The sequence below is a fragment of the Exophiala bonariae genome, assembly GCF_035927105.1.
Source record: "Exophiala bonariae strain CCFEE 5792 chromosome Unknown scaffold_4, whole genome shotgun sequence".
Taxonomy (NCBI): Eukaryota; Fungi; Ascomycota; class Eurotiomycetes; order Chaetothyriales; family Herpotrichiellaceae; genus Exophiala; species Exophiala bonariae.
In genome coordinates, this window is record NW_027042479.1 from 936,172 (window position 1) to 962,247 (window position 26,076).

At 50.7% G+C, this 26,076-nt stretch overlaps 9 protein-coding genes across 9 annotated transcripts; 6 read left to right on the plus strand and 3 right to left on the minus strand.

The window, feature by feature from the left end:
• Positions 1–2,617: 2,617 nt before the first annotated feature.
• On the plus strand, positions 2,618–5,248 carry LTR84_009907 (uncharacterized protein; the record flags this gene model as incomplete). Its single annotated transcript, XM_064853445.1, has 1 exon — positions 2,618–5,248. One exon carries the CDS (start codon positions 2,618–2,620, stop codon positions 5,246–5,248), a length of 2,631 nt encoding a protein of 876 aa, XP_064709844.1.
• A 1,233-nt stretch (positions 5,249–6,481) lies between these two features.
• LTR84_009908 (uncharacterized protein) lies at positions 6,482–6,901 on the plus strand (the record flags this gene model as incomplete). The annotated part of the gene is made up of 1 exon (XM_064853446.1): positions 6,482–6,901. One exon carries the CDS (start codon positions 6,482–6,484, stop codon positions 6,899–6,901), a length of 420 nt encoding a protein of 139 aa, XP_064709845.1.
• A 1,512-nt stretch (positions 6,902–8,413) lies between these two features.
• On the minus strand, positions 8,414–11,449 carry LTR84_009909 (uncharacterized protein; the record flags this gene model as incomplete). Its single annotated transcript, XM_064853447.1, has 3 exons — positions 8,414–10,928; positions 11,116–11,300; positions 11,375–11,449. 3 exons carry the CDS (start codon positions 11,447–11,449, stop codon positions 8,414–8,416), a joined length of 2,775 nt encoding a protein of 924 aa, XP_064709846.1.
• Positions 11,450–13,196: 1,747 nt separating this feature from the next.
• LTR84_009910 (uncharacterized protein) lies at positions 13,197–15,921 on the minus strand (the record flags this gene model as incomplete). Its single annotated transcript, XM_064853448.1, has 2 exons — positions 13,197–15,844; positions 15,906–15,921. 2 exons carry the CDS (start codon positions 15,919–15,921, stop codon positions 13,197–13,199), a joined length of 2,664 nt encoding a protein of 887 aa, XP_064709847.1.
• An 827-nt stretch (positions 15,922–16,748) lies between these two features.
• On the plus strand, positions 16,749–17,552 carry LTR84_009911 (uncharacterized protein; the record flags this gene model as incomplete). Its single annotated transcript, XM_064853449.1, has 2 exons — positions 16,749–16,823; positions 16,884–17,552. 2 exons carry the CDS (start codon positions 16,749–16,751, stop codon positions 17,550–17,552), a joined length of 744 nt encoding a protein of 247 aa, XP_064709848.1.
• A 189-nt stretch (positions 17,553–17,741) lies between these two features.
• On the minus strand, positions 17,742–18,815 carry LTR84_009912 (uncharacterized protein; the record flags this gene model as incomplete). The annotated part of the gene is made up of 1 exon (XM_064853450.1): positions 17,742–18,815. The coding sequence occupies one exon, from the start codon at positions 18,813–18,815 to the stop codon at positions 17,742–17,744; it is 1,074 nt and encodes a 357-aa protein (XP_064709849.1).
• Positions 18,816–19,110: 295 nt separating this feature from the next.
• On the plus strand, positions 19,111–20,436 carry LTR84_009913 (uncharacterized protein; the record flags this gene model as incomplete). The annotated part of the gene is made up of 1 exon (XM_064853451.1): positions 19,111–20,436. The coding sequence occupies one exon, from the start codon at positions 19,111–19,113 to the stop codon at positions 20,434–20,436; it is 1,326 nt and encodes a 441-aa protein (XP_064709850.1).
• Positions 20,437–20,901: 465 nt separating this feature from the next.
• On the plus strand, positions 20,902–24,543 carry LTR84_009914 (uncharacterized protein; the record flags this gene model as incomplete). The annotated part of the gene is made up of 3 exons (XM_064853452.1): positions 20,902–22,051; positions 22,181–22,765; positions 22,820–24,543. The coding sequence occupies 3 exons, from the start codon at positions 20,902–20,904 to the stop codon at positions 24,541–24,543; spliced, it is 3,459 nt and encodes a 1,152-aa protein (XP_064709851.1).
• Positions 24,544–25,281: 738 nt separating this feature from the next.
• LTR84_009915 (uncharacterized protein) lies at positions 25,282–25,734 on the plus strand (the record flags this gene model as incomplete). Its single annotated transcript, XM_064853453.1, has 2 exons — positions 25,282–25,381; positions 25,445–25,734. The coding sequence occupies 2 exons, from the start codon at positions 25,282–25,284 to the stop codon at positions 25,732–25,734; spliced, it is 390 nt and encodes a 129-aa protein (XP_064709852.1).
• Between the last annotated feature and the right edge of the window lie 342 nt (positions 25,735–26,076).

Consider the following 26,076-nt stretch of genomic DNA (forward strand, 5'->3'; position numbering starts at 1 on the left):
ACCGGTCTGATGGGTGCCTGGAGGGTAGCAGACCTTTCCCGACTTTCAGAGGCCTTTGGTTCACCATACTTTTAAGGTACGAGTCTGTGGTTTACACTAGGTGACTTTCAGCCCTATAGAATCGAGAAGGATATTGCGCACGAGATTGTCAGGCTACTCGACAAGCAAATGGTAAGGATGTTTGCACTGAACATTCGACTAGATGGCCCTTTGTCCAGTGATTGAACTTGAAATGAGACGTGAGAGGTGACATGCTGACTCGCCAATCTCGAAATTACCGATTTGGCGTGAAGAGCCGCTGACGGAGTCAAAGCTCCGAGAGTGCGCCACAACCGTGAACTAAACCATGAGTCCGGAGTCAAGGAAAATTATTGTTCAAAGATTGTGGGGAAGAAGACAATGTTGAATGAATCTATCAAGACTCGATTGTCTGGGAGAAGAAGAGAGACGGGATATGATCAGCGCCTACGAGTAGATTGTCTCTGATTCATCAACGATCCGGATGGTCGAGTACTCGAGCAGAGACACCACGTCCAGACTTGGTACACCAGAAGCGAATGGCCCAAGTTTCAGTGGACGGTCCAAAAGGTGTTTAGAGTGGGTGAGACATGTGCTTCTAAAAGGAAGCGATCGATGCAGGAACCATGCTTCTACACGTTTACCGTGTATCCTGGTCCTCGCTACCCAGTCTAGTCATCACAGTCTACGAGTAAAGTCAGTATCTTTCACGCGTGGGAATTCATCCTTGGCTCGGGTACCTGATGCCGTTGTCAAAGTCCGTCCAACAACGAGCTGGCCACGCAACTACGGATCCCACTTCTGGCCGACCTCATACTCTGTAAAAATAGCCAACTTTGAAATATGGTGAACGTCATCTGAAAGGCAAACAAGTGCTGGCGCTAGGTTAAACTTGCTTCTCTTTTGGTCCATCATTTCTTTTTTCGGACATATGCGGTTCTTTGGACAAAGACTCACAACAAACTTACGAGTAGTGAGCGTCCCTTTACGGCTGGGTTGCTAGGTATTCAAAGAAGTCACAAAACGGCAGCAGAGTGATACCAAGCCAAGTAAATGACTGCTGTGACATGATACGACCGGGATTAGGTCGGTCGCACTCGTGAATTGTTAGATATTCCTTGCATGCCCAACTGTCAGATGCTTAGCTTATTGCCTTCCACTGTGCATGCGAAAAACGCCATGCTGAGGTGCTGCATAACTTTCAGAAAGCCCGTCAGCACCAATTACCCTAGAAGTACCTTTTGCAGTTACGAGAATGAGCATCCTGAGCTAGCTGCCGTTCAGGTACCTCTGTACCATGTACACTCGAAAGTGGCCCAAGAAAAGCATTGCGCGCAGAGAGGGCAACGCAGCGCTGGGACTGGCTGGCTGTAGTGGCCGCTATGATTGGATTCATGTCCAGACAGAAAGTGGCCAGCCAATGCATGAATTGTAAATTTGCTGTGATAACAAGGTTGACCGGCATGTTGTGAATTGTGATGCACTGCCAGTCAATGATCGCTCTGGAGACCATCCGGTGGTGCTGGTCATTGCCCTTTGTGAAAGTGGGCATTTCTTCAGAGTTTCCAGAGTTTCCGTGAGGGAGGCGGGTGTCAATCAATTTTAGTGGCGTTGGCTCTAAAACCTCGAAGCCTTCGAGATGCCCACCAGGCGCCCATCTGGCGCCCACTGGCACCCACTGGCACACCCACACTCGGGCGCTCGACACCCAAAAGCTGCAACCTGTAATCTGCACGTTAACCATCCCCCCTCCACCAAGTGCCTCGTCCACTATCAAGCAAACTTCTTCTCCCAAGGGCGATCTCCAGTGGCTCTCTTGTAGCCTGTCACTTTCTGGAGCTACTGGCGACCTGCGCTTCGGGTTGCCGCTAAACACCAGATCCCGGTCCGTTTCATTCGTGCCTATGGGCCATCATGGCCCATGGGTGATGGCGGTGCCCACTCATGGCAATTAACCCATGATATTAACTAACTCGTAACGCACCTAGCCAAAGCCCCATGCCCACTTCCCTCGCTCCCAAGATCCTCTACATCATTGCTTGTAGGCATTCATTCCGTCACTGCTTTCGCAGCCACTCCAACTTTGCATATCAAACAAACTGCTGCAGACAGCCATCACTCAAGCTTAAACCTCATTTTGTCAACTTCCACCACCATTTTCCTGTCTTCCTCGACTCTCGTTACCCTTTCTAGAAGATAAACAACCTTGCACCACCGTTCGTTTCACCTTTGCAATCTTGGCCACTTCCACGCTTCGAGTCACACATTTACTACAATCCACACGCCAACCTCCTACACTATAGTCGGCACCTCTAGGATTATCGCAGTCGAGGGACATTGGCGACAGCAACCGCGCACATCATCACCCTACTACATGGGCTACCTTACCTGTGAGAGTCACTTCTCATCAAGCTCAACTGCAGAGTGGAAACGAGCACGCAGCTAGATATTTTGTTCCGACTGCGCCACGCTACTTGGTGATTCGTCATTGATGTCTTTCATTCAGCCTCACCAACCTGCACCTCCACTCGCTTTTGTTCCTTGACTGTGCCTCGATACGATTCGATTCGGCGGCTAATCTGCAGCCGGTGGGCTTATCATGGGGTTTTGGTCATTTGGGGCTCGCAAGAAAAGCCGCCTTGTCGACAGTCAGGACCAAGGGCATAATACTCTACTGGAGAAAGACCAGACCACACGCTCGGGAAATCTTAGCCCTAATCAATCTCGAGAATTTCCCTCAATGGCTCGACAACAAAGCAAAACCGATCGGGCCGAGCCACGACGGCTGTCTAAACAGCGCAATTCAAGTCAGCAAGGCAGCGTTCCTCGCTCTGTCACTATGCCAGTCTCTAGTCCGAGGAACGACTCAAGAGCCACGAGAAGACCTTCAGACTTATATTCTCACAATCCCATGTCGCAATCCAGTATTGGCCCTGAAGAATTTACTGCACTGCCGCAACCACCACCGACCTTGCTTGCGAAGCCTCGAGGTTTTGATGCGGGGAATCAGAGGAAAAAATCAAGCAAAAGGAAAGCAGAGGATTATGCTAGGGAAAGAGAGGTCCGAGCCATGAGCTCACCCGATCCTACACCTGGCTTGAAAAGGCCTGCATCGTATTCCGGTACTGGTCCTTTGCGTCGAGACACGAAACAAGTCCCCGGCAAACTCAACCGACGATTGCAGAGACCGGCATCAGAGGTCTCTCTTCCTATACCCGAGGCTATAGATGAGCCGGGCGACCATTCAAATCAAGCTTCGTTCAAAATCGGCATCTTCGCTGCCTTGAGTCCGAGACCTACGTTGACATATGTCGCGAACGCTCGACCATCATTAGGAAAGCAACCATCCAGAATCAATCCATCAGTACAACAAGCCATTGAAGAGGAGCCTGCATCTTCGAAAAAGAGGATTGATGAACTTGCAGATGAACTGGATGCTGGTGGCTTGAGGGAGCTCATGGAGAGAGACCAGAGACGGCATGAAAGGAAAAGGTTGGCTGACAGAGATCGCCTTCAGCGCAAGCTTCAACGGAAGGCAGACAGACAACGAGAAGAAGAACACCGCGGTCGATCAATGCCGCAACCTTCACAACCCCCCGCGAGTAACAAGGCTACGGTACAGACTCGCCATACTTTGGATGGCCATGCGGAGTCTTCTTCCGCCGCTACCCAGCGAAGAACACCAAGTCCACGAGCACAGAGGGTTGATCCTTTCGCAGATCCTCAACCTCCAACTCACCGCGCAGTCCACGCCATCCGTAACCCATTCGACGATGAGAAAGATGTAGATCTTACTCAAGATCCTTTCAACGACGACGATGACGGTCCACCGGTTCCGGTCAGGTCACCATTGAGGACTGTTTCTCCGGTCGAGGCTCCAGGCAGGCCACAGGCTTCCCATGCAATGACATTCTCACCACCAACATCGCCGGTACAGCAGCCTGTTGCACGCCCAAGCTTTTCACAGACCTCGGGACTCGGGCGAGAGGTCACACCAGAAATACTGCACATTGGAGAGGGAGAAAGGCGGGCGTCTGATCAAAGCAGTCAAAAGATGAGCTCGTGGACGAATTTCTTCAAGCGCGGAACCCAGCGCAAGGGGAGTGGGATCGATCGTGGGAGAAGTACTCCCTCAGAGTTTTCCAACACTTCACGAGAATCCTTCGTCCGGAAGCAACAGCTTCCCCCAGCGGTTGTACCCCGAACCTTTCGCCGGTCTGATCCTTCCGGAGTACCTCAGAGGACAATGTCCAAGTTCAGAGAAGACCTTCCAGAACTGCCCATCTCACCTCCCGATTCTCGCGTTCAGTCCCCAGAGGCCATGGTCATCCCCCAGGGCAGGGGCGAGCATGTTCTTGGACGTCAACCAAGACAATCTCTGTCCGGAACGTTTGACGGTCGCAGCGTAGCCACCAGCTCAAGTAATCCTGCACTGGATCGTCCTGGTCCGGAAAGTAGGCTTGGCCATATTGCAGACGTGGATCTTAGCAGTGGGGCATTATCGGGAATGGCATTGTCTCAGTCGCTGGCATCGGTAGATTCAGAGGGCTCGTGGCTCTCTGGGAAACCAGTCAAACGGTTGTCTGGAAACATGAGTCAGCACATCCGACAAAGTCAAGGATCCCCTCCACCACAATCGATACCAGGAGCTTTCGAAATGGAAGAAGATGATCTTGCGGATGACGAATACCTGAATCGCTTTACCCCTGGACCCAGCGGACGAAGAGACTCGATGATTTCGTCAGACCGTAAAGCGAGCAGCACGATCATTGATCTAGAACGAGAGCGGCAGCACAGTCCTGTACCGGATGTGCCTCCCGTACGAAGGGACCTTCACGGAGAAGAAGCGTGGCATGAGGGTATTGCGCGACAAGCGACGGTTGTGCATCAGCCCAACCGTGCGAAGTCGACGGAGGGCCTTTTGAAGAATTTCGGAAGCGAGACACCAAGAACTTCTCGAAGATATAATTCAGATGACGAAGGGGAGGAGGAGCGTGCTCTTCCGGAGGTAGAAACTCCTGGTGCAGAACTTCAGGAGGCGCCAATTCTACGAGCGCGCAGCGTGGAATACAAAAAGCATGGGCGACATGCCAGCGCAGGATCGGCACGTTTGTTAGATATCCGACGATCATCTGTGCAGTCCGATGCTGCAACACCTCGGAGCCCGACTGTGCCTCAAATGCCTCTCCCAGGTGGGAAGGAGCAGGAGCGCCCAACGGGGCAAGTGTGATGGGGTATAGGGGCCACATCTCAACGCACAACACAGCTCACACATGACTTTGCTCAGCTTTTCCTTTGTCACTCGCAATGTGATCCTCGGCCACTAATGGATTCGGCCGGGTCTAAAATGATACCCATGATGTACAAGATACCCGGGAATGACAACACTCTTTTTTTACAGATGATGCTTTTGTGATGCGTTGGGTGACCGCTGGGATGAAGTCGATGGCAATGGTGTACAGGCAATTCCAAGTAATCTACGAAGAGGTGCACGAATGGAATTTCTAGATGGGGATATGCAAATAGGTACCATTGGATGTTATACAGGTGCGAATCCTGGTTGATTTGGCATCCGGCCGGCGGAGATGGAGGAAAACAATGTACTAGAGGCCACATCTGGGGAAGTTATTTGTTGCTGCTGCAGGATGACAGCGGCAAATCGCAAAGTCTCTGTGCCAATACGTGATCAGTGCGAGTGAGAAATGCTCAAAAGTCGAATTGTGTTGAATGGAAATAGAATAATAGTTGGCCTGGTACAGAGCAATCGGCTCAAGTTGGTACACTGGCAGAGGAAGTTGACCACGTGATCCTCTGAGGCTGTCCAGTCCATTGCTGCTTTTATCATGGTGAGCAAAAGTAATCATCGTTCACTGTAGTAGTGTACGTACTCGTAGTAGTGAGAAATGATTCCAAATGTGTCTGCTTCCCCCTAGCCAAAACCCTGGAAATGAGTTGATGGCGTCATTCTACCCGACGACTCAAGAGTCTGCACCTCCGGGCTTCCACCAGTCACCACGGACCGGCGAACACGCACCTCGGGCTCCCCTACTACTCCTGCCACTGCCGCTGCCACTGCCACTCGTACCCCTCCGAAGCTCCCTGTGTTTTCTTTTCAAATCAACCAGCATTTCTAAGCCGTGTCATCGATCCCCCAATCCCCTCGTATTAAATCTTTCACCATTCACTCTCACTGCCTCGTCTGATCTCCAATCTTCTCCTATCATCTTTCCTTTACCCGAAAAGCTGACTATTCCCTCAACCTCTACATCTCAACTCACCACCATTAAATACCTTCGCCGTGGCTGCTTCACTCTTCCCCCGAGCCATCAAACTCCAGCGCCTTCTCAATAACACCACCAGAACAATAAGAACAAACCCACTACACACTCCTACTTCAACACTCCTATCAACTCGTCCATTCTCCTCCAGCACTCCAACCAAATTCAATCAAACATCTAACAAAATGGTTGTCCACAATCTCGCAGAGTACGTAGCATATCACCAAGCCAAGCTACGCAAGGAGCAAGCTGCGGCAGCTGGCCGTCCCTCTCCTGCAAGAAAATCCGGTGTTAATGAAATCCATAGCAAATCCTCCTTCGACACCTCGATCGGATCCTCGGACAAGCTTATCGTCCTCGATTGTTTCGCCACCTGGTGCGGGCCCTGCAAAGTCATTGCCCCCGAAGTTGCCCGCCTCAGCGAGGAGTACAAAGACCAGGCCGAGTTCTACAAGGTCGACGTCGACCAAGTGCCCGACCTCGCTCAGGAGTTGAGCGTCCGCGCCATGCCTACCTTCATGCTCTTCAAGAACGGCGAGAAGGTCGCTGAGGTCGTCGGTGCCGACAAGAATGCTCTCAGAAAACGTATCACGGAGAACTTGTAGAAAGAAATTCCGCAGAATGGGATATCATGGGTTCATGTCGTCAACCCCTGCGTTGGGCGCTTTGAATCGTCATTTCTTCCTCTCACGTATTCGGCAGTTCCACCAAGTCACGCACGTGGGGGGTTTCTATCGTCCTAGTCGACGGGAATGAAGTTTGATGCGAAAAGAAACCTTGGGGCAAACGGTTGTCACACAGCATGGTAATGACATCGATATTCGTGGTTTATTTCCTACATGCCAGCATTGCACAACGGCATTCAGAAACACAAACAAGAGGATTGCAGGCGAAGAGCACCTAGCACAAGTCCTCCCTTAGACGTTGAATAGCAAAAAAACACTTTTGATAAAAATCTTGTGAACAACTCATCTTTCGACACGTCGTGACACCCTTAGATCTCTACACACCTTTGTATGTCTGAACCATACCAAGCAAACAGCAAGCAATGATACATACGGGTCCCGAAAATAGAAAGATACACACCAATGTCACGTTCCAATACCTATCCATGCACCGATGCCTAGTAATTGTAGACGCCGACCCCCTTACGCATCGCGGCATGCGTTCTGCACTGCAAGCACTAATAATGTCCCCGAAGGAATCTTGCTCCCCCCAAAACGATTACAGAATCACTGATGATGACCAAAGCATTGCGTCATACATGACATGACATTACCTCAATGCCCGGGCCATGAAAGACTACTACCAGGAAATACGGCGCGAGGGTCCGGCGCAGACATTGATTGTCAGAGCAGGCATCAATACGTATCGTATTGAATCCATCTTCTTGCTCCGATGGAGGGTCTGAGATGCAGTGGGAGAGGGGCTGGGGAGATTAGAACAAATAATTTAATTGTGTATCCTATTTTCTTTTTTTCTTTCTTGTCCTTTGGTGTTTGAGGTTTGAGCAGTAGGTCGAGAGAGACATAGATAGATACCCGACGTGCCTGCTGCGATATGTCGTTGATGTTCGGCCATCATGTCAGGATGATAGATCTGTGTGTTGGCCCCCCCTCAACCACCCCGCCCTTCCTCGCTGACGAGGCTGAGGCTGTGACTTGTTCTTTCCTACCTACGCGCAGAGACCAGAGATACCCCTAGAGGTCTCGAAGCCGAAAGCCTGCTGGTTCGTGGGGGTTCCTCTCGAAAACTCATCTTCGAACTTTCATAATGTCAATACGGGGCTAGTGATGAATGGAACGTATTCATATTTTGAACCCAGTGACGCTTCAATGACTGCCTAGATATCTTCCTGATTCCGAGTCATAAAGGCATGTCCTATACTTCAGAATCACAATCTTTCCTTCCGTATGTGTATATGCTTGGTCAAAGGGATGTAAACGTCACAGGATCTGCATGGAGGATCATGTTCATGGTCTGGCGTGCCGATATCGTAAGAATTTGAACTACTTTAATGTACAATACACCTGGGAACAATAACTCTGGCGATGTCGACATCTTCGGTATGCTGGACAACGAACGCCGTCAATCACCCCACTCTCTGATAAGTTGCCTCACGTCTCGGCGCCGCACTTCTTACACCGAAAGACCTGTCGCTTCTCAACAACAGCAGCCTTGAACGTCCGATTTCCACAATTGCGACACTTCAAATCGCTTTCACTGCCGACGCTGCTTTTCCTGCGTCCTCGGGTCGATGATTTCCGTCTCCTTGTGGCCATCGCGTTGGCTTCGTCATCGCCTTCCACGCCACCGTGGACACTCGCGTTCGCGGAATTTGGGTCTCGTTCCGAGCCCGTAAATTCACTGGATAGTTGAGAGACGTAGCTTGCGGCGCGGGAGAGTGGGTTCCCCTCAGGCCCAAGAAGACCTGGTGTTCGTGGGGTGCGGTTCGCCATAGGAATAACGGTCTTGGTCATGTCCCATGCCATGTAGGAATGGCTGCCCATAAGGAGAAGAGGATCGTTGTGGGGCAGATCTGCTGAGGTTGGTTGATGTAGACGTGATGGCTCAGCAACCAGTGGTGGGTGAGCATTTTCAGGGGATTTGGTTGAGTAGAAACTTCCTGGAGATTCGCCCAGTGGTGACGAAACTGATATGGACGGTCCATTTTGCATCTGGTTTAGAGGCGAGTGGTATTCAGGAGATGTCGGTGACAGCAAGCTGTCCCTGTTTGGGGGCGAGCTCCGGCGTATTGATAGACGATTAGAAAGTAACTTTCTTGGTGAAGCACTACGGGAACGGCCGTTATTAATAGCTCCGCGAATCTCCAGCATGCTTCCAGAGGCTGTCGTCGTGGTGCTACCCGTGCCTTGGACAGAGTTGCGCCAGTTCAGGATTCGGTCCGTGGAGTGATTCTTCGATCCCATGACAAAAGAATTTGGTTGTGATGAAGACGTGGCTGAAGTTCTCGTAGCGACCGACCCTGTCCTTCCCAACATCTTTTTGGAGAAGGTGGAATTCGCGTCCCAAGATTCATGCCGTCGCTTTTGGAATGCACAATCTTGCCGGAAAACCTTGATCTGGCCAGTGTAATCGGCAGTCACAATGAGCTGGCCTCCTGCATGCGCATTCCGGGCCAGGTATGCAGGAGTCTCTGGAGCGCGTCGGGGAGATTCTGAATGGCGAACTCTCACATCAGCCTGCTTATCCTCTGAGTGATTGCTGGTGTTGGTTGGCGCTTTGGAAGAGATGACAGAGTCCGCTCGACTGACCAATGTCACAGGTGGTGGATTGCACAAGTCGTACAGAGGATCCCCTGACTGCGCTAGTAATCGCCTGGTCTTTTCAGGAGCGAGTATGGCCGTTGTCACAATTGCTGAATGAGCCTCGAACACTTCTATCGGTCTCTTATCATTCTCTGGCCGCTCATATACTGAAGTCGGCCATATATACACCTTTCGATCTTCGCTTCCACAGATCACGTACTTTCCATCATCGCTAAATGATGCATGTATTTGACTGCAAGAGTTCTCGTTCCCTCGGAACTTCACTTCCAAGGTCCTGTCCTTCAGGTTATACATCCGTACCCGGGAGTCATTACTGGTGATCAGGATCTTGACATCCGTTTGACCATTCTCACGTGGCAGGGCGATGGTGTCGATGCCTGTAATTTTGCTGCCTTTCGCATTCCTCCCTCGAGCTGATCGCACATGAATCTGTGAGTGAGCCTTCAGACCCTCCGTATCATATAATATGCATAAGCCACTCAAGCATCCCGCTATCGCCGTTTTTCCATCCGGGGTGAAAGCCACCGCGGTCACCATATCAGGAACTTGGGCCCAGTAGGCGACAGACTTGTCAGGAATACTCCAGAGTCGCAATTTCGAATCGAGGGAGCCAGCTAGAAAGAACCGATCATCGCGAGGGTGAAATTGGATCGAAGTCACAAAGTCGACGTGCTTAAATGCACATAGGCACTCAGCGCGGCTGACATGGTGAAGCCTGACTGTTTTATCCATGGATGATGATAACAAAAAGTTGTTCTTACTCCAACTGAGGTCAAGTATACTTGCCGTATGACCATCATACTCTCTGAAGAGTTTGGTTTTGAAGACGGGAGCGTTAAGCTTGACACTTTCACCCTCCTTGTCGGTTTCAGACAACTTGTCTTCCACGTCGCGGTCTTCTACGGTTGCCAAGACCTCCCAGACCCTCAATTTCCTGTCCTGTCCAGCGGCGGCAAGATACCTTCCATCCTTGGAAAATTCCATGGCCCATATTGCGTTGTTGGACGAGGTGGGTGGTGGGATTGGAGTGGCGGAGGGAGCATCGGTAATGCTGTGAATTCTAGAGTCGATCGATGACTTCCGACTCTTGGTCTTTCTCAGATCCAAGGCGATCTGGGCGAGAAACAGTCTGTCGAAGTCTTTCTGTTTCCGGTACTGGGCTTTGACCTTGATGTAGCGTGGGGGAGCCGGGAATTTCGGGATGAAACCAACGGGCTGGGAGAAGACTTCAGCCTCGACACCCCCCGAACGGTTCTCTGAGATTTCGGATTCATTGTCTCGAAGTTCGAAGGAATCCCTCTTCTTGGAGCCCATGATGCGGCTCAAGAAGGAGACTCCCTTTCTGAAGGAATGTACATATCAGCCTCGAGTACTTGGCCCGGAACAGGCCAAGAAGACAACGACAACGACAATGACAACGGCGGGTTTGACAGGGCTATATGCACAGGCGGGCGGAAAAAGGATAGCATTATGGCGATGCAGGAGTCTTGGGAGAGATATTTTCAGTTGGTTGGATTTGTGGCACTTACTTTTTATCCTTGCCCAATTTACTGCTAGCAGTGCTATCGACTCGTCTAAGAAGACCCGGATCGGAGCTATTCCTCCCCGAGAGGTCTTCGGATGGACCGGATTCCGCATATGTCGATTTGGTGGACACACCGCCTTGTGAAAGCGAAGGAAGCCTGTTTTGCGATTGCGTACGTTCTAAGATTTGCTAGGGGGGAGAGGATGTGAGCTCGCGAAATGGTTGAACTTGTCCAGGCGGTGGATTCGTGGTAGCGAACATACCCTTGATATGGGGTCCAGGCGGCCTTGCTGAGCATCCACCAGGCGCGGCTCATTAGAGCTTGGCGGAGGACTCATGTTGACAGCTTGCGGTAATTTCAAATGGGTCGTTTGCGATGGGTCATGGTGGTTGTGAGAAGTGACGGTATTTGAGGTTGGAAAGCCTTAAAAGGTGGTGATAGTGGTACAGTCAGCACATGTGCTTTTGGGTGTAACTTTGTTTTTGCAGCGCGGCAAATGGGACCAAAGACAGGACGTCAGTCAGCAGAGAGTCGTCGCTGAGTGATGCTTAAAATACGACGCTTTTTGAAAGTGGGAAGTTGGTGGTGGGTGTCGAGGTCACTTACTGCTGTTTAGAGACGGATTGGCGTCGTTGCTGCCATTACTCGTCGCATTGTTTGCATCTCCATGGAGCAGGCCCCTCGCACTGGCACTGACATGAGCATTGATAGTGGGAGTAGGAGGAGTAGTAGTGCCAATGGTAGCGGGTATAATGACCGAAGAACGAGGACCACTGGCAGGACCGGGCAAAGGAGGGGTATCCGCAGACTCCGTACTCGTATGTGACAATCGATGAAGGCCTTGTAGGGATGGGTATCCGTACGAGTACTGCGTGCAAAAAAAAGAACAAAATTGAGCCTCGGACATTCCAATTCCTCCACCACCTCTGCCAATTCGGGTTGACTTACTATGGCGGTGTTCCTGTTCCGCGGCGGCGCAACCTCCATGGCCCCCAAAGGTCCTAACTGCTGGCCGCTTCAGGCTTGCGTTGCGAGATTCAAATCAAACCTGAGGCATTTCATCCAAGCAAAGGCTCGAGGGAGCCATGATCATCCGTAGGGTCAAGGCTCGAGTGTGAGAGGGTGGACAGTAATATGAAGAACGCCCATCTGCATCCTCGTCCCCTGCTTGAGTATTTACATACGAATACAAATAAATTCGGGCACCATCAGTCCATCACCGCTCGAGATGCAATGGGCCGGTCACCTGGCATGGCCAACGCCCGCGTCAGGCCTGCTATGCTGATCCTTGGTCATGATTCTGAGGCTGCTCCAGTCGTTCGTTCGTTCGTTCTTCCATCCATCCATCCATTCCCACAACGTGGCGCGATTGTGGATGGTGGATGCACAGTGTTCCGAGTCCTTGTGCACCCTACTACTCGGTACACAATCTAATGCATCCGACCAGAGGTCCCCCAAAAAGGAACCCTGGTGCCGGATCGTCTTTTAAGTGCTGATAATCAAAGTCCAGACTGTAGAATTTAGAACTGACTCGGGACGAGCCCTCGTGTGCAGATGGAGGTCATGCTTCATTCATAAGAGTCCTCGAACCTAAAGCTTGAGTGTTGCTTATGATTTCCTGGGCGTAGAAATCTAAAAGCACCTGACATGAGAGGAAGCCCACCCTTTCTTTCTGATGCCTATCATCTCGTAAGTCGGCTTTCCTTAACTGGGCAGTCATTGCGAGAGCATGTCAAGTACTTCATCTCCTGGTGTTGATAAATCCACATGTTCGAGACCACCCGCGACAGCCCCAGCAATGCAGTGCTACAAGTATAATCATGCACAAATTCACCATGTCCCAGGCGACGCCCCACCACCAAAGCTAAACGCGAAATACGAATCATCTCGTATGCAAGTACTCTTCCGTATCGCTGTCCGACAAAGTCAAACGCTTGCATCTGTCGCAGCACCGCTCACTTTCGGTCTCCCCGACTAACAAAAAATACCTCAAGTACAGCGAACTTCCAATCTGCCTCCATGACATGCCAAGACCCAACCCGAGTTCTCTCCTCCTGACTTTGGAATTCAGCTGCTTTGGCACCTTAGCTTTCCTGGTTGGCAATACGCCCTAGATATCCTAAGAGAAATGCTTTGTTTTCTGCCGCCGTTTGTCGTTTTTCAATCGCTGGTCGTCCAATAACAGGTCCGCTACCAATAGAAGTTAGGCTTCCAACTCGGGATGTTCGTGTAGAGACAGGTTCAAGTCCAGACACAGTAACCTCTGTACTAGGACTCAAAACCTGACTGGCCGATAATGGTGACACCGTTCCAAAGCCCGCTCGCGCTGTTGAAGTCTTGGGAGTCTTCTCTGGTCCACCAAATAGAGAGAGCAGTGTTTGTTTATGAGCTTCGGCTCGAGGACGCTCAGGTGCTGGCAATGCCTCTGATGTTTCGAGGGCTGTGGGTTGTGCCAATGGCACAGACTCGAGGTTGCTGGCAACATAGGCTGTTCCCCCATTGGACTCACCGATCTGTTCTGTAGTTTCAAGAGTCTGCGGTCGACGCAGAATCTGGGGTTGAAATGGCTTCACCGGCGCTTTGGGAGTCGCTCTTTCTTTTGGTGTCCTTTTAGCAGTCGGTTTGGGTCCTCGAGGTGATCGGGGTGAGTTTGTTTTCGGCTCTTCTGGTCTCGTCAAAATCTTAATCGGAGTCGGCTGTTTGGGGTCAAATAAGGTACGATTCGAGGTAAGTGGACTGCGTCCAAGCTCATTACCAGCATGCTTCGCGGTACGAGATATCACGTCGAAAACTGGCTGATTGAGAGGGCCACTAATGGTCGCTGCGGTTTCTCCTTCTCGTGGCATTGACCGATTCGACACTTTACGTCCCTGATCCCGGTTTCCTTGCTTTAGCAAATTTAGAAGAGGATCATCTGTCGTGGGTTGTGGACTGCGTTGTGCTCCAAATGCACCAGTTGCTGCAAGCTCGGCTGGAAGACTATACGTTTGAGACTGTATTTGCGACGGGGTAGCTCCACTGGCGGTGACTTGAGATGGGTGACTGAACAAACCTAGGAGCGATGCTCGTTGCAAGGAATCTGGCCTGTGGACTACAGTAGCTGGACTTGCCTGGTTTTCGTTTCTCTCAGCCACTGGCGAGGGGAAAATTCCAGCCTGCTTTGGTGTGGCGGATAGAGGGGAAGGAACCTGTTCCTGTCTTTGTTGATAATATGAACTTTGCTGTGGCGGTATGCTACTCTGTGCTTGATTCTTAGGGGCAGGAAAGACTGCTGCCGGCAGCAATTGATGTAAAAGTGCAGCGGATGAGTTGGAAAGAGGAGGTTCGGCAGGTTTATTGGCACTTTTGAATACATCAAGTAATGATTTGGTATGGGTGGTGAGTGTCGGTAATGCACTAGCAGGTGGCACCATTGAACTGTGGGCTTGATTCAATGACGGGCGCGCAAATTGAGGATCTCCGGTTTGTTGATATGGCGCCCGAGGCTGTGGTAGTTGACTTTGTACTCGGTCGCGTATCAAAGCTGCTTGCGTTGGTGGATAGTCATCACCCTGTTGGGGGATTTGGAATGTTGGAGGGGGTTTTGGCTGTTCCACAAGTGCTGGGCGGACATGAGATATATGTGAAGATCTTTGTGGTTCTGGTTGGGAAAAGACTTGTTCGAATGGCGTTCTCGGATCAGGCTGTTTCGAAGCGGCCGTGGTGCCACGAAGAAGTGCCAGTAAAGCACTGGATTTCTCGGTGTCAACCTGTTGCATGTGACTAGGCTGTGCGGCGGCTGATGGAAGCGCCCCGGATGGCTGCCCGATGCTGAGGATTCTCTTCAAATCCGCGGACGGATCGATAGGGATCGGTGCAGAGACTTCAGGTAGATCGCTAACGACCGGCACCACGGTATCGGTCAATCTTGCCCCAAAGCCGTTAGTATCCTGGTCGTCTTCGGTAGTGAGCTCTTCAAGCACCATAGGTGGTGCGCTCAGATGCGAACTGTATCGATTCTCCTTCTTTCGTTGCTGGGCAATCCATTTCTTGAGAGGGTTCAAGAACGGAGCTACCATATAAAATTTGTTGGCATTGATTGTTGGCACGTCGGGTCCACTACCATCGTGTTGCCGACTCTTTTTGAGCGTGGGTAGATCTGTGAGCTTATACCACTCAATCTTGCTAATCTCCTTGCGGGTTTTTGGCTCAAAGTAAGTGTTTTTGGGTACACCCCGAAAGACATATAGTCTCATGTGTTGCTCGCGCATGGTCACCTCAATATACTTCATATCCTTTTCGTCTTTGACAAGACCGGCTGCACGGATATCAAAGCCAGTCTCTTCATAGACCTCTCGCACCGCGCAATCAAGATCGTTTTCATCTTTGTTGATCTTTCCTCTTGGGAAACTCCAATTGGCGCTCTTCTTCCAGCCTTTGACAAGCACCACTTCATCCATGTTCTCGTTGAGCATGATAGCCCCGCGCACGGGGACGCGGGACTTGTAAGCCAGGAACTCGGCGAAGGCGGTGGTATGATGCTGAGCGGACCATTGTGAGAAGAGCGGACAGTGCTGGAAGATCCTCAAGCTGAAGGTGCGCAAGGACAAGGAAGGTAAGGTGGGATCAAGAGGACGGATGAAGTCTTCGTAAAACCATTGTGCTTCCTCGACCTGGAAGCATATTCTCTCGACCGAGGCTAGCTCCTCTGGAGGGAGGTTGATAATGAAACGGACACAAAGGTCATCGAGCCCTAGAGGTCATTGTCTGTCAGTGTGATGGTACCACCAACGTCACGAGCGATTGCTTCTCACAGTCCTCCAACTGCATCTCTGAGACGAATAGCAGAGTCAGGGCGTCTTAGCATCTCCAAAGCGGTGGTTGTTGTCGGGCGTTGTGATCGTGTGCGGGTAAGGGAAAGATTGTTGTAGATCGGGAAGGTCTGAAAGGTGCACCGCCTCCCGCCTGGACGTTGGTCGATGGGGAACAGGTACGGTTTACGAGTAATGGTGATTTTGTGGGGCAAGCCGCTGGTGTTCCAGAGGACGAAAAGAGACAAGCCAGATCCACGCTTGAATTGAGCAGCAAGAACAAGAGACGAGGCGTGAGGCGAGGAAGAGGTTCGGGTGCGGATAATCCTGAGCGGATTTATCGTATGTGGCTGGTGCCGCAGGTGATGGTGGCTGCAATGTGGCGGTGTACAGCAAACAAGTCGATCAGCAGGACAAGGATCCCCGTTGGAACCAGCCCACCGTTAGCCTCTCCCAATTATTTGGTCACGATTGAGCAAGCGCTCGGTTAAAGTTCAAAAACTCATGTAGAATGACGCAGACGCCAGGAGTCAAACAAGATTTGCCTGACAATCCCTTCACCACAATCGTGCGCTCTGGCTCCAATGGATGATGTGCAAGTCTAGGAGCCTCTAACACTTGACTTGTTGCTTTGTTTGCAAAAGGGTTCAACTGCAACTTGAATCTTACAGTCCGTCATTGGTGGTGACATCAAGCCCGGATTAATTCACCTTTGTCCTCCTTTGCTCAGCCCACCTCTGTTCCCAGCTATATTATCCACCGTGTACCCTCTTACCAAACACCTTCCTTTCTCCCAACTTTGATCATCCTATTCTTCCCAATTTCCTCGATTGATCAATCACAACCATGGCGTCCTTTGCGGCAAAGCTTGTGGCCAAGAAGATCTTCCAGGAGACCTCTGCCAACAAGCAAGGCAGAGAGGTATGATTAAATTCTCCATGTCCCGCTACAAGGACCATTGCTGACTGCTCTTCTTCACAGGATCCTTACTTTGAGAGCATTCCGGCCACTCGATTGGGAGGCATGTACAAGACCAACAAAAAGAGAAAGAGAGCGCTCCCACCAGGCCTCACTCCCGAGGAGGAAAAGGTTCTCACAAAGGCAAAGCGACGTGCATATCGCATCGACTTGTCCCTTGGTAGTTTCCTCGGAACGCGCTTCGGGTGGGGCGCAGTCATCGGCTTAATTCCAGCCATCGGAGACTTCTTTGATTTGCTGCTGGCCTTCATGGTCTATCGTACCTGCAATTCAATCGAGCCCGAATTGTCCTCTGGTATCAAGATGAAGATGAAGTTCAACATGGCCGTCGACTTTGCTATAGGTCTGATACCATTTGTTGGTGACATTGCCGATGCTGCATACAAGTGCAACACCAAAAATGTCATTCTTCTGGAGGAGGAACTGCGCGAACGTGGCAGAAAGCGACTGAAGGGAACCCCGCAAGCCAATCTCGCCGATCCCAGTCTTCCCGACGAGTTCGACTATCAAAATGAGGAAAGATTGGTCCAGCAGAATGGTCCACCTCCTCAGTACGCTTCTCGACATGAATCTAGACGATCACGCCGTGACCGAGGTCACCGAGACGACAGAGATTATGACGTCGAAGCTGCCGGAGCGGTTGCACCCCCAAGGCCAGCCAGAACTCGCTAAGGGACGAATTTGATGGTCGTTTTTCAGCGTGTTGGGTGATCATAAATTGTTAGAATGCGAGTCCCCATGAAACCAAGTTAGCGAGTCAGAATGAACTATTCTTGTTTGACACTACTCCTCGCGTTCAATTTTGACCAATGGCGTCATGTGTTTGTCGGCGAAAGATTCTTCAGTCCTCTGTCCCTTTGGTCAAGGTTTGATGTCTTGTTTGATTCGCAAACAGCCATAACATAGGGTTGACACTGATGGCGATGGGTTGCCACTGTTCAGGATAGGCTGTACGCAAAGCCGACAGAGGCTATGGGTTTGTCGGATTTCGAGTTTACCACCTGTGCGGACCACGTTGGCCATGATACTGGGGTACTTCAAACCTTGCGTATTGATATAGTCCGTCAATAAAGTATCAATTGCGGTGTTTCGAAGGCTCGTAGGAGGCAGAAGGGCATCGTCTGAAGCTGCCATAGCCTCCATGAGCGGTTCTGGTAGTGTGGTAGCATAAATCTCAAGCTCGGTCTTGTAAAGATCACGAAGGGGATGATTGAAGTTGACCCCAAAAGGTGACAGGCCATCAGCAATTGTCGATGGAACTGACCCACCTCTTCCCTTTGCAACATCAGCTAGTGTTAGTGCAGCCAGGCGACTGTCTGAATGACCCCAGATGATGCTCTCGCATTCATGGGCTTTTGCTATTGCCACGAGCAAGCGTTGAAGCAGGATGGACTGCAAGTCAGTACGAGTGGTGACCGACGTAGCACCTGATATGATGCGATGGAAGAAGTCGGGGTCTGACTCTTGGTCATGGCGCTCACACCCAACAGTCTTCAGGTCCTCTCCAATAGCCTCATCGAAGCTCAACGCTGTAGCGAGTGCAAAGCTGGGGAGGAATTTATGACTCGGGAATCTTTGAGCCAGTTGAGTAAGATGTTGGTCCTTGAAAGCAGACGCAGATTGGCCTGGAAGTACGACATGAGCAATGATCAATTCGTAGGCAGTCTTGTTCCTGTTTGCAATCTGTCGCTGGAGCTGGGTGTCTAGAACTTGAAGCAGCACCAAGGAGGAGACACCTCCAGACAGAGGTACGAGAAGCCGACGCTTTTGATCTCCCTCAAGTGTTTTAAACCGGTAGGACTCCATGCGTTTCAGAGCCTTCGAGTTAACATACCGACTAAAACACTCGACGCACAGACGTCTGTTCCGGATGTTGAGGTCACCACCACGCTCTTTACACTCAACGCAAACGATCGTGGCATTGTTCTCAGCCATCACAGCTCTGACACAGTGATCTGGGTGAAGACTTTGGGCTATATCAAATCTAAGTCGGTGTCGCAAGCATCTCCAGGCCGGGGGACAGTACAATGGAATCAAATTTGATGATACTCCAAAAGTTTAAAGAATTTCTAATGAAGTGGACGGGCCGGGTTCCTAAGCAAATATTTATGACGCGCTTTGACATCGCGTTTCTCCATAATTTTTTTCATTTTAAAAGTACATCGCTACACCATGGATCTCCTTCCTTCGTACAGACACAATCACAAGCACCAGCCTTGCAAAGATTCCGATGAGAGTGCAACTTCTGAGCGCACATAATTGCTGCTCACGCTCAGTTCACAACTCAGCAGTTTGGGAACCTTCGGTGTCACGATGCCTGCCTCTGATTCCTACTCAGCGTCGATACCAATGGACCAAGACCAGTCCTCCTGCTCGGCTGACTGCTCTCCTTGACAAGACAACTCCCAATCCTGTGACTTTGTACTATGACCCAACTTCGAGACAGCCTCCAATTTCTCTCAGTCGCCTCCCAGCGAACGTCCAACGCAACATAGATCGTGATCTGTCAAGCACGCAACCAGCACCTCTCAGTACTCCTCCACCTCTCAACGGAAACGACTACGATGACGGCAAGATTCCGTTGACTGATAGAGCAAAACGCCTCTTCAGAGTTGGGAAAGCATACCTGCAGTTTTACAAGACTGGTCTTAAAAACATATGGCGCAACTACAATGAGATGAAAGCAATTCGGACCAGACTGGGGACAAGTGACTTTGAGGATTTGATCAAGTATGGCACAACCCACGCTCGGTTGATGGCAAACGGTGGGGATGAACAGGAACAGCGCCTTAGGGGAGGCGGATCAGGCAGTGACTCAAAACCTCCACTGACAAGACGGGAATATCAATTGGTCCTCCGCACACGGCATGACTTGTTCAAACTCGTCCCCTTCTCCTTAATTTTCGCCATCTGCGGCGAATTCACTCCACTTGTAATTCTAGCTACGGGATCCGCGGTGGTGCCGTTTCCGTGTCGAATTCCACAACAAGAACAGCAGGATTTCTTGAGGCCTGCGAAGATCCAACCAGCCGTGCAGAGAGCTCTCGACCGTCTCTCCGAACCAACTCCATCCCCACCTGATAACACATATACTCTACAAAGTGATCTGAGATGGAATTGGCGACAGGAGTTTATTTACGCCCACCGTTTGCACCTGAACCCATTCCTCACGCCGGTCTCATTACTAGGGATGCTATGGCACAGAATCTACGCTCTCCCTCGTTTAAGGAGACACTGCTCCCATATCCTCTGCGACACCATCCTCATCCAGCGAGAAGGCGGGTTCGCCAAACTTTCGCCCCGCGAGGTCTTCATGTGGAGTCTCAACTATGGCCTGCATACCTTGACGGAGTATATAGAAGACAGAAAGAGGCGAGGTTTGTCGATCGACCCGGATTCAGACGAGTTGAAAAACGTCTTGTCTCCGATCGTTGAAGCCGAGGCTGAGTATTTGCTCGCCGTGGACTGGTCGCGAGTCCGGCCGGAGGATCACTGGCGCGCGGTGTTCAGACCGGTCAGGAGCATAACGCCTGATGATCGGCACGTTACGCGTTGAGAATTCTCACTATCTGATGAATTTATGGAAAGAAGTGTATATTAACCATGTATTAGCTTACCTGTTCAATGTATCTTGGGTACTGTGCCTTCGTTGAGAAGCTCACCTATTGTAATATCACAATACTCGAATCATTGGCTCCATCTATCCGACTACTGGTTGATACGGTGGCCAGGCTGATCTTATCTACTTTTCTCGCCTATATTTGGCCGAGCACGCCAAGGCAACGCCAGCTCCCAGTCACAACACCCCTCGTCCTCCCAAGCTGATTTGAACGGGATCTTTGGATGACGATAGTATTGCATTCAAGGCTTCATGAAACGTGTTGCATGGAATCCTCGAGGCGCGTCACTACCATCACCACTACTACCATGACCTTGCTCCGTCGCCGCTATGCACCTCTGAGAGGTGCTTAACGTTCACTAGCTTGCGCATGATCGAAGAATAGTGTCAGCCTGATGCAACATGATCTTGCATCTCCCTTTGCAAACCACTTCCAAATCACCAGTTGCTCAGTGTCTTGTGAATTCCATCGTTTGTGGTTTCTCCAGAGACAATGTCAGACATGGACTGCGAACTTCAACCTCAGCCTCATCTTTGAGCCGCCAACTGACCACTACATCCATTCTCCACCAACCATGTCTCGCCTTGCCGATCGAAGAGTATCAAGTGGGCTGGGTGTGCGCCCTCCCAAAGGAGCTGACCGCGGCCCGGGCGATGTTGGATGAGGAACACGAATCGATTCCGCGACAAGAACAAAATGACGACAACAGCTATGTGCTGGGACGGATCCATGGCCACAACACGGTAATTGCTTGTCTACCTGCCGGTGTGTACGGCACAGTGTCAGCAGCAGGTGTAGCGCTGAACATGTTGCGGACCTTCAAGGGGATTCGTTTTGGCTTTCTGGTCGGAATTGGTGGAGGAATTCCCCATAGCACTCAACGGGGCGATATTCGGCTCGGTGATGTGGTGGTAAGTCAACCTGACGGGATCCATGGTGGCGTTGTGCAGTATGACCTCCGAAAAAATCTCGGCCACGGAGTCTTCGAGAGGAAAGGTTTCCTGCAATCGCCCCCGAAAACTCTCCTAACGGCCCTCAGTAACCTTCAGTCACGACACCTGATAGAGGGAAATCAGATCTCGAAGACTATATCTGCTATTCTCAAACAACACCCTCAACTGGCAAAGGTTGGTTATATCCATCCCGGCCAAGAACGAGATCTTCTATCCTGTTCAAACATTAACCACGAAAGAGAGCCCTCATGCGCTCAATGCTATAACGGGATCGTTATTCGAAAGGCCCGTGAGAATTCCGGTCCGGTGGTTCATTATGGAATCATTGCTTCGGGAAACGAGTTAGTAAAGAACTCTATCGACCGAGATCGTCTAGGTCGAGAACTTGGTGCGAAATGTGTCGAAATGGAGGCAGCTGGATTGATGAACGATTTTCCTTGCATTGTCGTACGAGGGATAGCCGATTATGCAGATGCGGAAAAGAATGATATGTGGCAAGAATATGCGGCACTTGTCGCAGCAGCATTTACCAAAGAACTACTCTCCGTCGTCCGACCAGTAGAGGTAAAGGCTATTCAACAAGCCTCTGAGGCCATAAGTAAGTCTCACAGATATTCTCCTTACACAGTATAGAACCATCTTCCTCAACAAAGCACCCTCACTTCGCACTTTCTACAATGTCTAGTCATACGGATTAGAAGTGTATTGAAGTACTCATGGATGATAGAATACCACTACGGTCTCAACCTCTTTGATGCACCTGACCTAAAGGAGGACCTCTTCATTGGCCGACAGAACGAGATACAGGAAATCGTGTCTACTTTGCAACCCTTTTCAGCTACGCTCGGCTCTAAAAGGAATGTCCTCGTCCTTGGCGGTACGGGAGGTATTGGAAAGACCCAACTAGCTATCGCCTATGCTAAGCGTTATGAGTCTTACTATACATCCATATTCTGGCTCAATGCTACTTCGGAGGTCACCCTCAAGGCCAGTATACGCGACTTAGCTAATTGCATATTACCATCAGAAGCGCTCAGCCAACTAGACGATGAGCATATTCTCATCCGGGTGTCTGCCTGGCTCTCTAACCATGACAACCAGCGGTGGCTGCTGATATTCGACAACTATGACGAACAAGACATGTATCAAATTCGCTCATATTATCCTTTTCGTGCGCATGGGTCTATGATTGTCACAACTCGACAGCCAGATCGAGTCAACGGGGCGAGGATACGTTTACGACATCTCGATTCAATTGACGACAGTCTTCGGGTTTTAGCTACTCGATCGGGCCGCGAAGATATCCAATCTGGTATGAGACATTACCCAAATCTGCATCGGCCACCAAGGCTAATCAAACAAGTAGATCCGGAAGCTCGGAGACTTGCTGCGCGCTTAGACGGCCATCCACTGGCCCTAGCTACGGCTGGAGCGTATCTATGCCAGTCTACCGTCACCTGTGGCGAATTTCTCCAACAATACGAAGCAAAGTGGAAAGTTATAGAGTCAATGGAGGAGTTAGCTGACTATCCTTTGCGCACACTCTTCACTACATGGGACATGTCTTTCAAGATCGTTCAGCAGCAGAATCTAAATGCCGCTAATTTACTTCGACTGTTAGCATATCTAGATAACCATGATGTACGATACGAACTCTTCCATGGCATGTGTGGGGAAGGTCGACCAGTGTGGTTCAACGATATAATGAGGGAAAAGTTTGCTTTTGAGGAGGCGATTCGAGTCCTGATCCGCTACTGTTTGGTCGACACAAATCAGCAGGCAAGTTCATACAGGCTGCATCCCTGTGTGCATGATTGGACTCTTGATGGCCTGAACAGGCCGATCGACCCAGAACTCTATTGGCTAGCATTTGATTGTGTTACTAGCCACTTGCCGCTGCTGGAGGAACTTGCGATCATGGAGAAGCAGTCGGATTTGCAGCTCGTGGCGCCTTTCAAAGGCCATCTCAGGCGACTAGCTCACAGTCGTTTCGATGGGGTCCGGAGCGAAACGATTGCATTTAGGGAGCGAATTGATCCCATGGAACGCGCAGCGATGATTATTTGCCGAGAAGACATTGACGCCGCAAGGAACATCTATCAATTGCTTGCCGCCGAAGCCGAGACATTATTTGGCGCGACCCATCCATCCACCATTCGCATTATGCTTGTGTTTGTTCGATTGACGGCGACTGAAGCACCCAGCGAAGGTAGCGTCCACAAGGCGCAGAGAATACTGAGATCTATACTGGACAAGCTGGAGATGAAGGCAGGACCTGAAGACCCATGGACCATCGCAGTCATGGATCTTCTGGCCTCGCTATATAGCACGACCAAACAGCTGGATCAGGCCGAGATGATGACGAAAGAAGTGCTCGAGGGATATGAGAAGTTGCCCACCGATTTCCCTTTCCGAATCGCTGATCTCTGGCGTCGTCTGGCCGGCATAAAGTATTTCCAAGGGAAGCTGGACGAGGCAAAAGCGATGTATCTCCGCGTGTTAGAACTCGCGGGGATCCGAGGGCTTGAAGATCACACGGTCTTTGGGACCACTCTAACACTTGGTGTTGTGTATCGCAACGAGGGGGATCTAAAACACGCAGAAGATATGTTCAGACGGGCTCTGGGCATATCCGACCGTGTACCCGGACCAGAAGGCCTTTTCACCATGTTCGCGCGCATGAATTTGGCCAATATCCTGAGTGAGCAAGGTAAGCCTGGGCAAGCGCAGGAACTCTACGAACAAGTTCGCATGCAGTCCCAAGCAGGATATCAACAACATGTGCGGCAAGTCGAACACGTAGTATCAATCAACGAAGGGGTCTTGTACGCTCAACTGGGACATGTGCATGTCGCTCGGCTGAAGTTTGAAGGAGCTCACGCCGGCTTACAAGCAGGAATCCAACCGTCGTCACTGTTTGTGAATTTGGCGCTCTACAACCTTGGGCAGCTAGAGCAATCAGCCGCGCGAAATGGCGCTATCGACACGACACTTTCTCGTCGAGGGGTAGCAGACGAGACTGGTCACAGCCAGTTTAGGAGCTTTTACTATTCGACGCTCGGGACCAATCCCGATACCCTCAAGACATAGCGGTCGGTGCGGCAATGATTTCATTCGCCATGAGTATTAGTTGAACCAACCCAGCCTGATAAAGTTCATACCTATGTTAGAAGTAAATGTTTCTGCCTACACGACTTATGAATGTCCTCAATCGGTTAGCCCACTGCTTATTACCAACAAAGCCTCGGGCCATGAATGCTTCAACCAAAATGATGGGGACTATCCACTGCACCGACAATCACCCACAAGACCCACAACTTGAACACACTGCAAGTCGCCTTCTCATGTGACAGCAATGGGATGCTCTTTTAGCTAGGTTAATGTCCGGTTTCCCAGGGGGTTGCGCACTATGGCACGAACTGGAAGCGGACGAAGTGACGTTACACTCGTCGACCTCAGATCAGCCACGTGCGGGAATCTCCAATGACGTAGGGGTCCGCCGCCCCTCAGACAAGACCCTCTGGCTCGTTGGGGAGTCACTGGTACCAGCACCGGGCGCCTTGATAGCGACAATCCAGACCACGCCCGTTCGAATAAAGACGTAAGATGCACGGTCCGCGAACCTAACATCTCCTCCTTCATATCTCGTACATTTACGTGCATTATATTGAGCCTCACAACACCAGGTGTATTCAGAAGCGCGTCGCTTAATATTGCCCTGCAAAGTACACGACGTATTCATCCTTGCATAAGTGCCTCGTCAGGTTGCATCACCCCTTCGCCCAAGACTTCTAATCTTACCCAACACTTTCTATCCTCGCGACTACCATGGCCACAGTTGCGCAAAGTCAATCGGGTGAGGAGCCCCCTTCAGGCATTCAGGGAAAGGGCACAATCGACGAGCCTTACGACCAAGGAAATGCTCCAGGTATATTGCCACGACCGTATTGAAAAGTGTCCCCTGCAGTTGGCTGACCCCTACGGCTTCTAGAAAACAACAGCAAACCTGAGCCAGTACCGACAGTCGCAGAGCCTGAGAGCCAGAGCGACGCGTCAAAGCCCATACCGAGCGCGGCTGCTACGAATGGTGCAAAAACAACCGAAGAGCGTGGAAGAGATGCTCTAAGGGCGCCGGCTAAGAATCGGATTGAGGAGCGCGACGTGAGCCCCGGCACTCTACCAGACGGTAGTCACGCCCAAACAAGCGGCGAACGAGGTGAAGGCTATGAGCCTGGAAAGTTGAACAAGTTGAAGAGCAAGTTACCATTTGGGAAGCACTAGTGATCACCGTTTGTGGACAGAGGGGTAGAGAGTCAGATCTATGAGCAACTGGAGATAGCCGATGGCTTTCTTCTTGATAGATCAACGAGCCGTTCTGGGAAGATGGCATTTTGTATGTTATGACATTGTCAGTTTTGATTGTTCGTTAGATGTTTGAGAGTGGATAGCTAGATACTGCAAAGTAGCAAGTGGATTTCATGTCCTACTCGTACGAAACATTTATATCCGAGGTTCCACAAGGCTTTTCTTATCGATTGAGATCATCCCACCAGCAACTAAGACCCCTCACCATAGATGAAGAGCGGTAAGACGCCGGTTAATAATGTTACTGTTGATAAATCA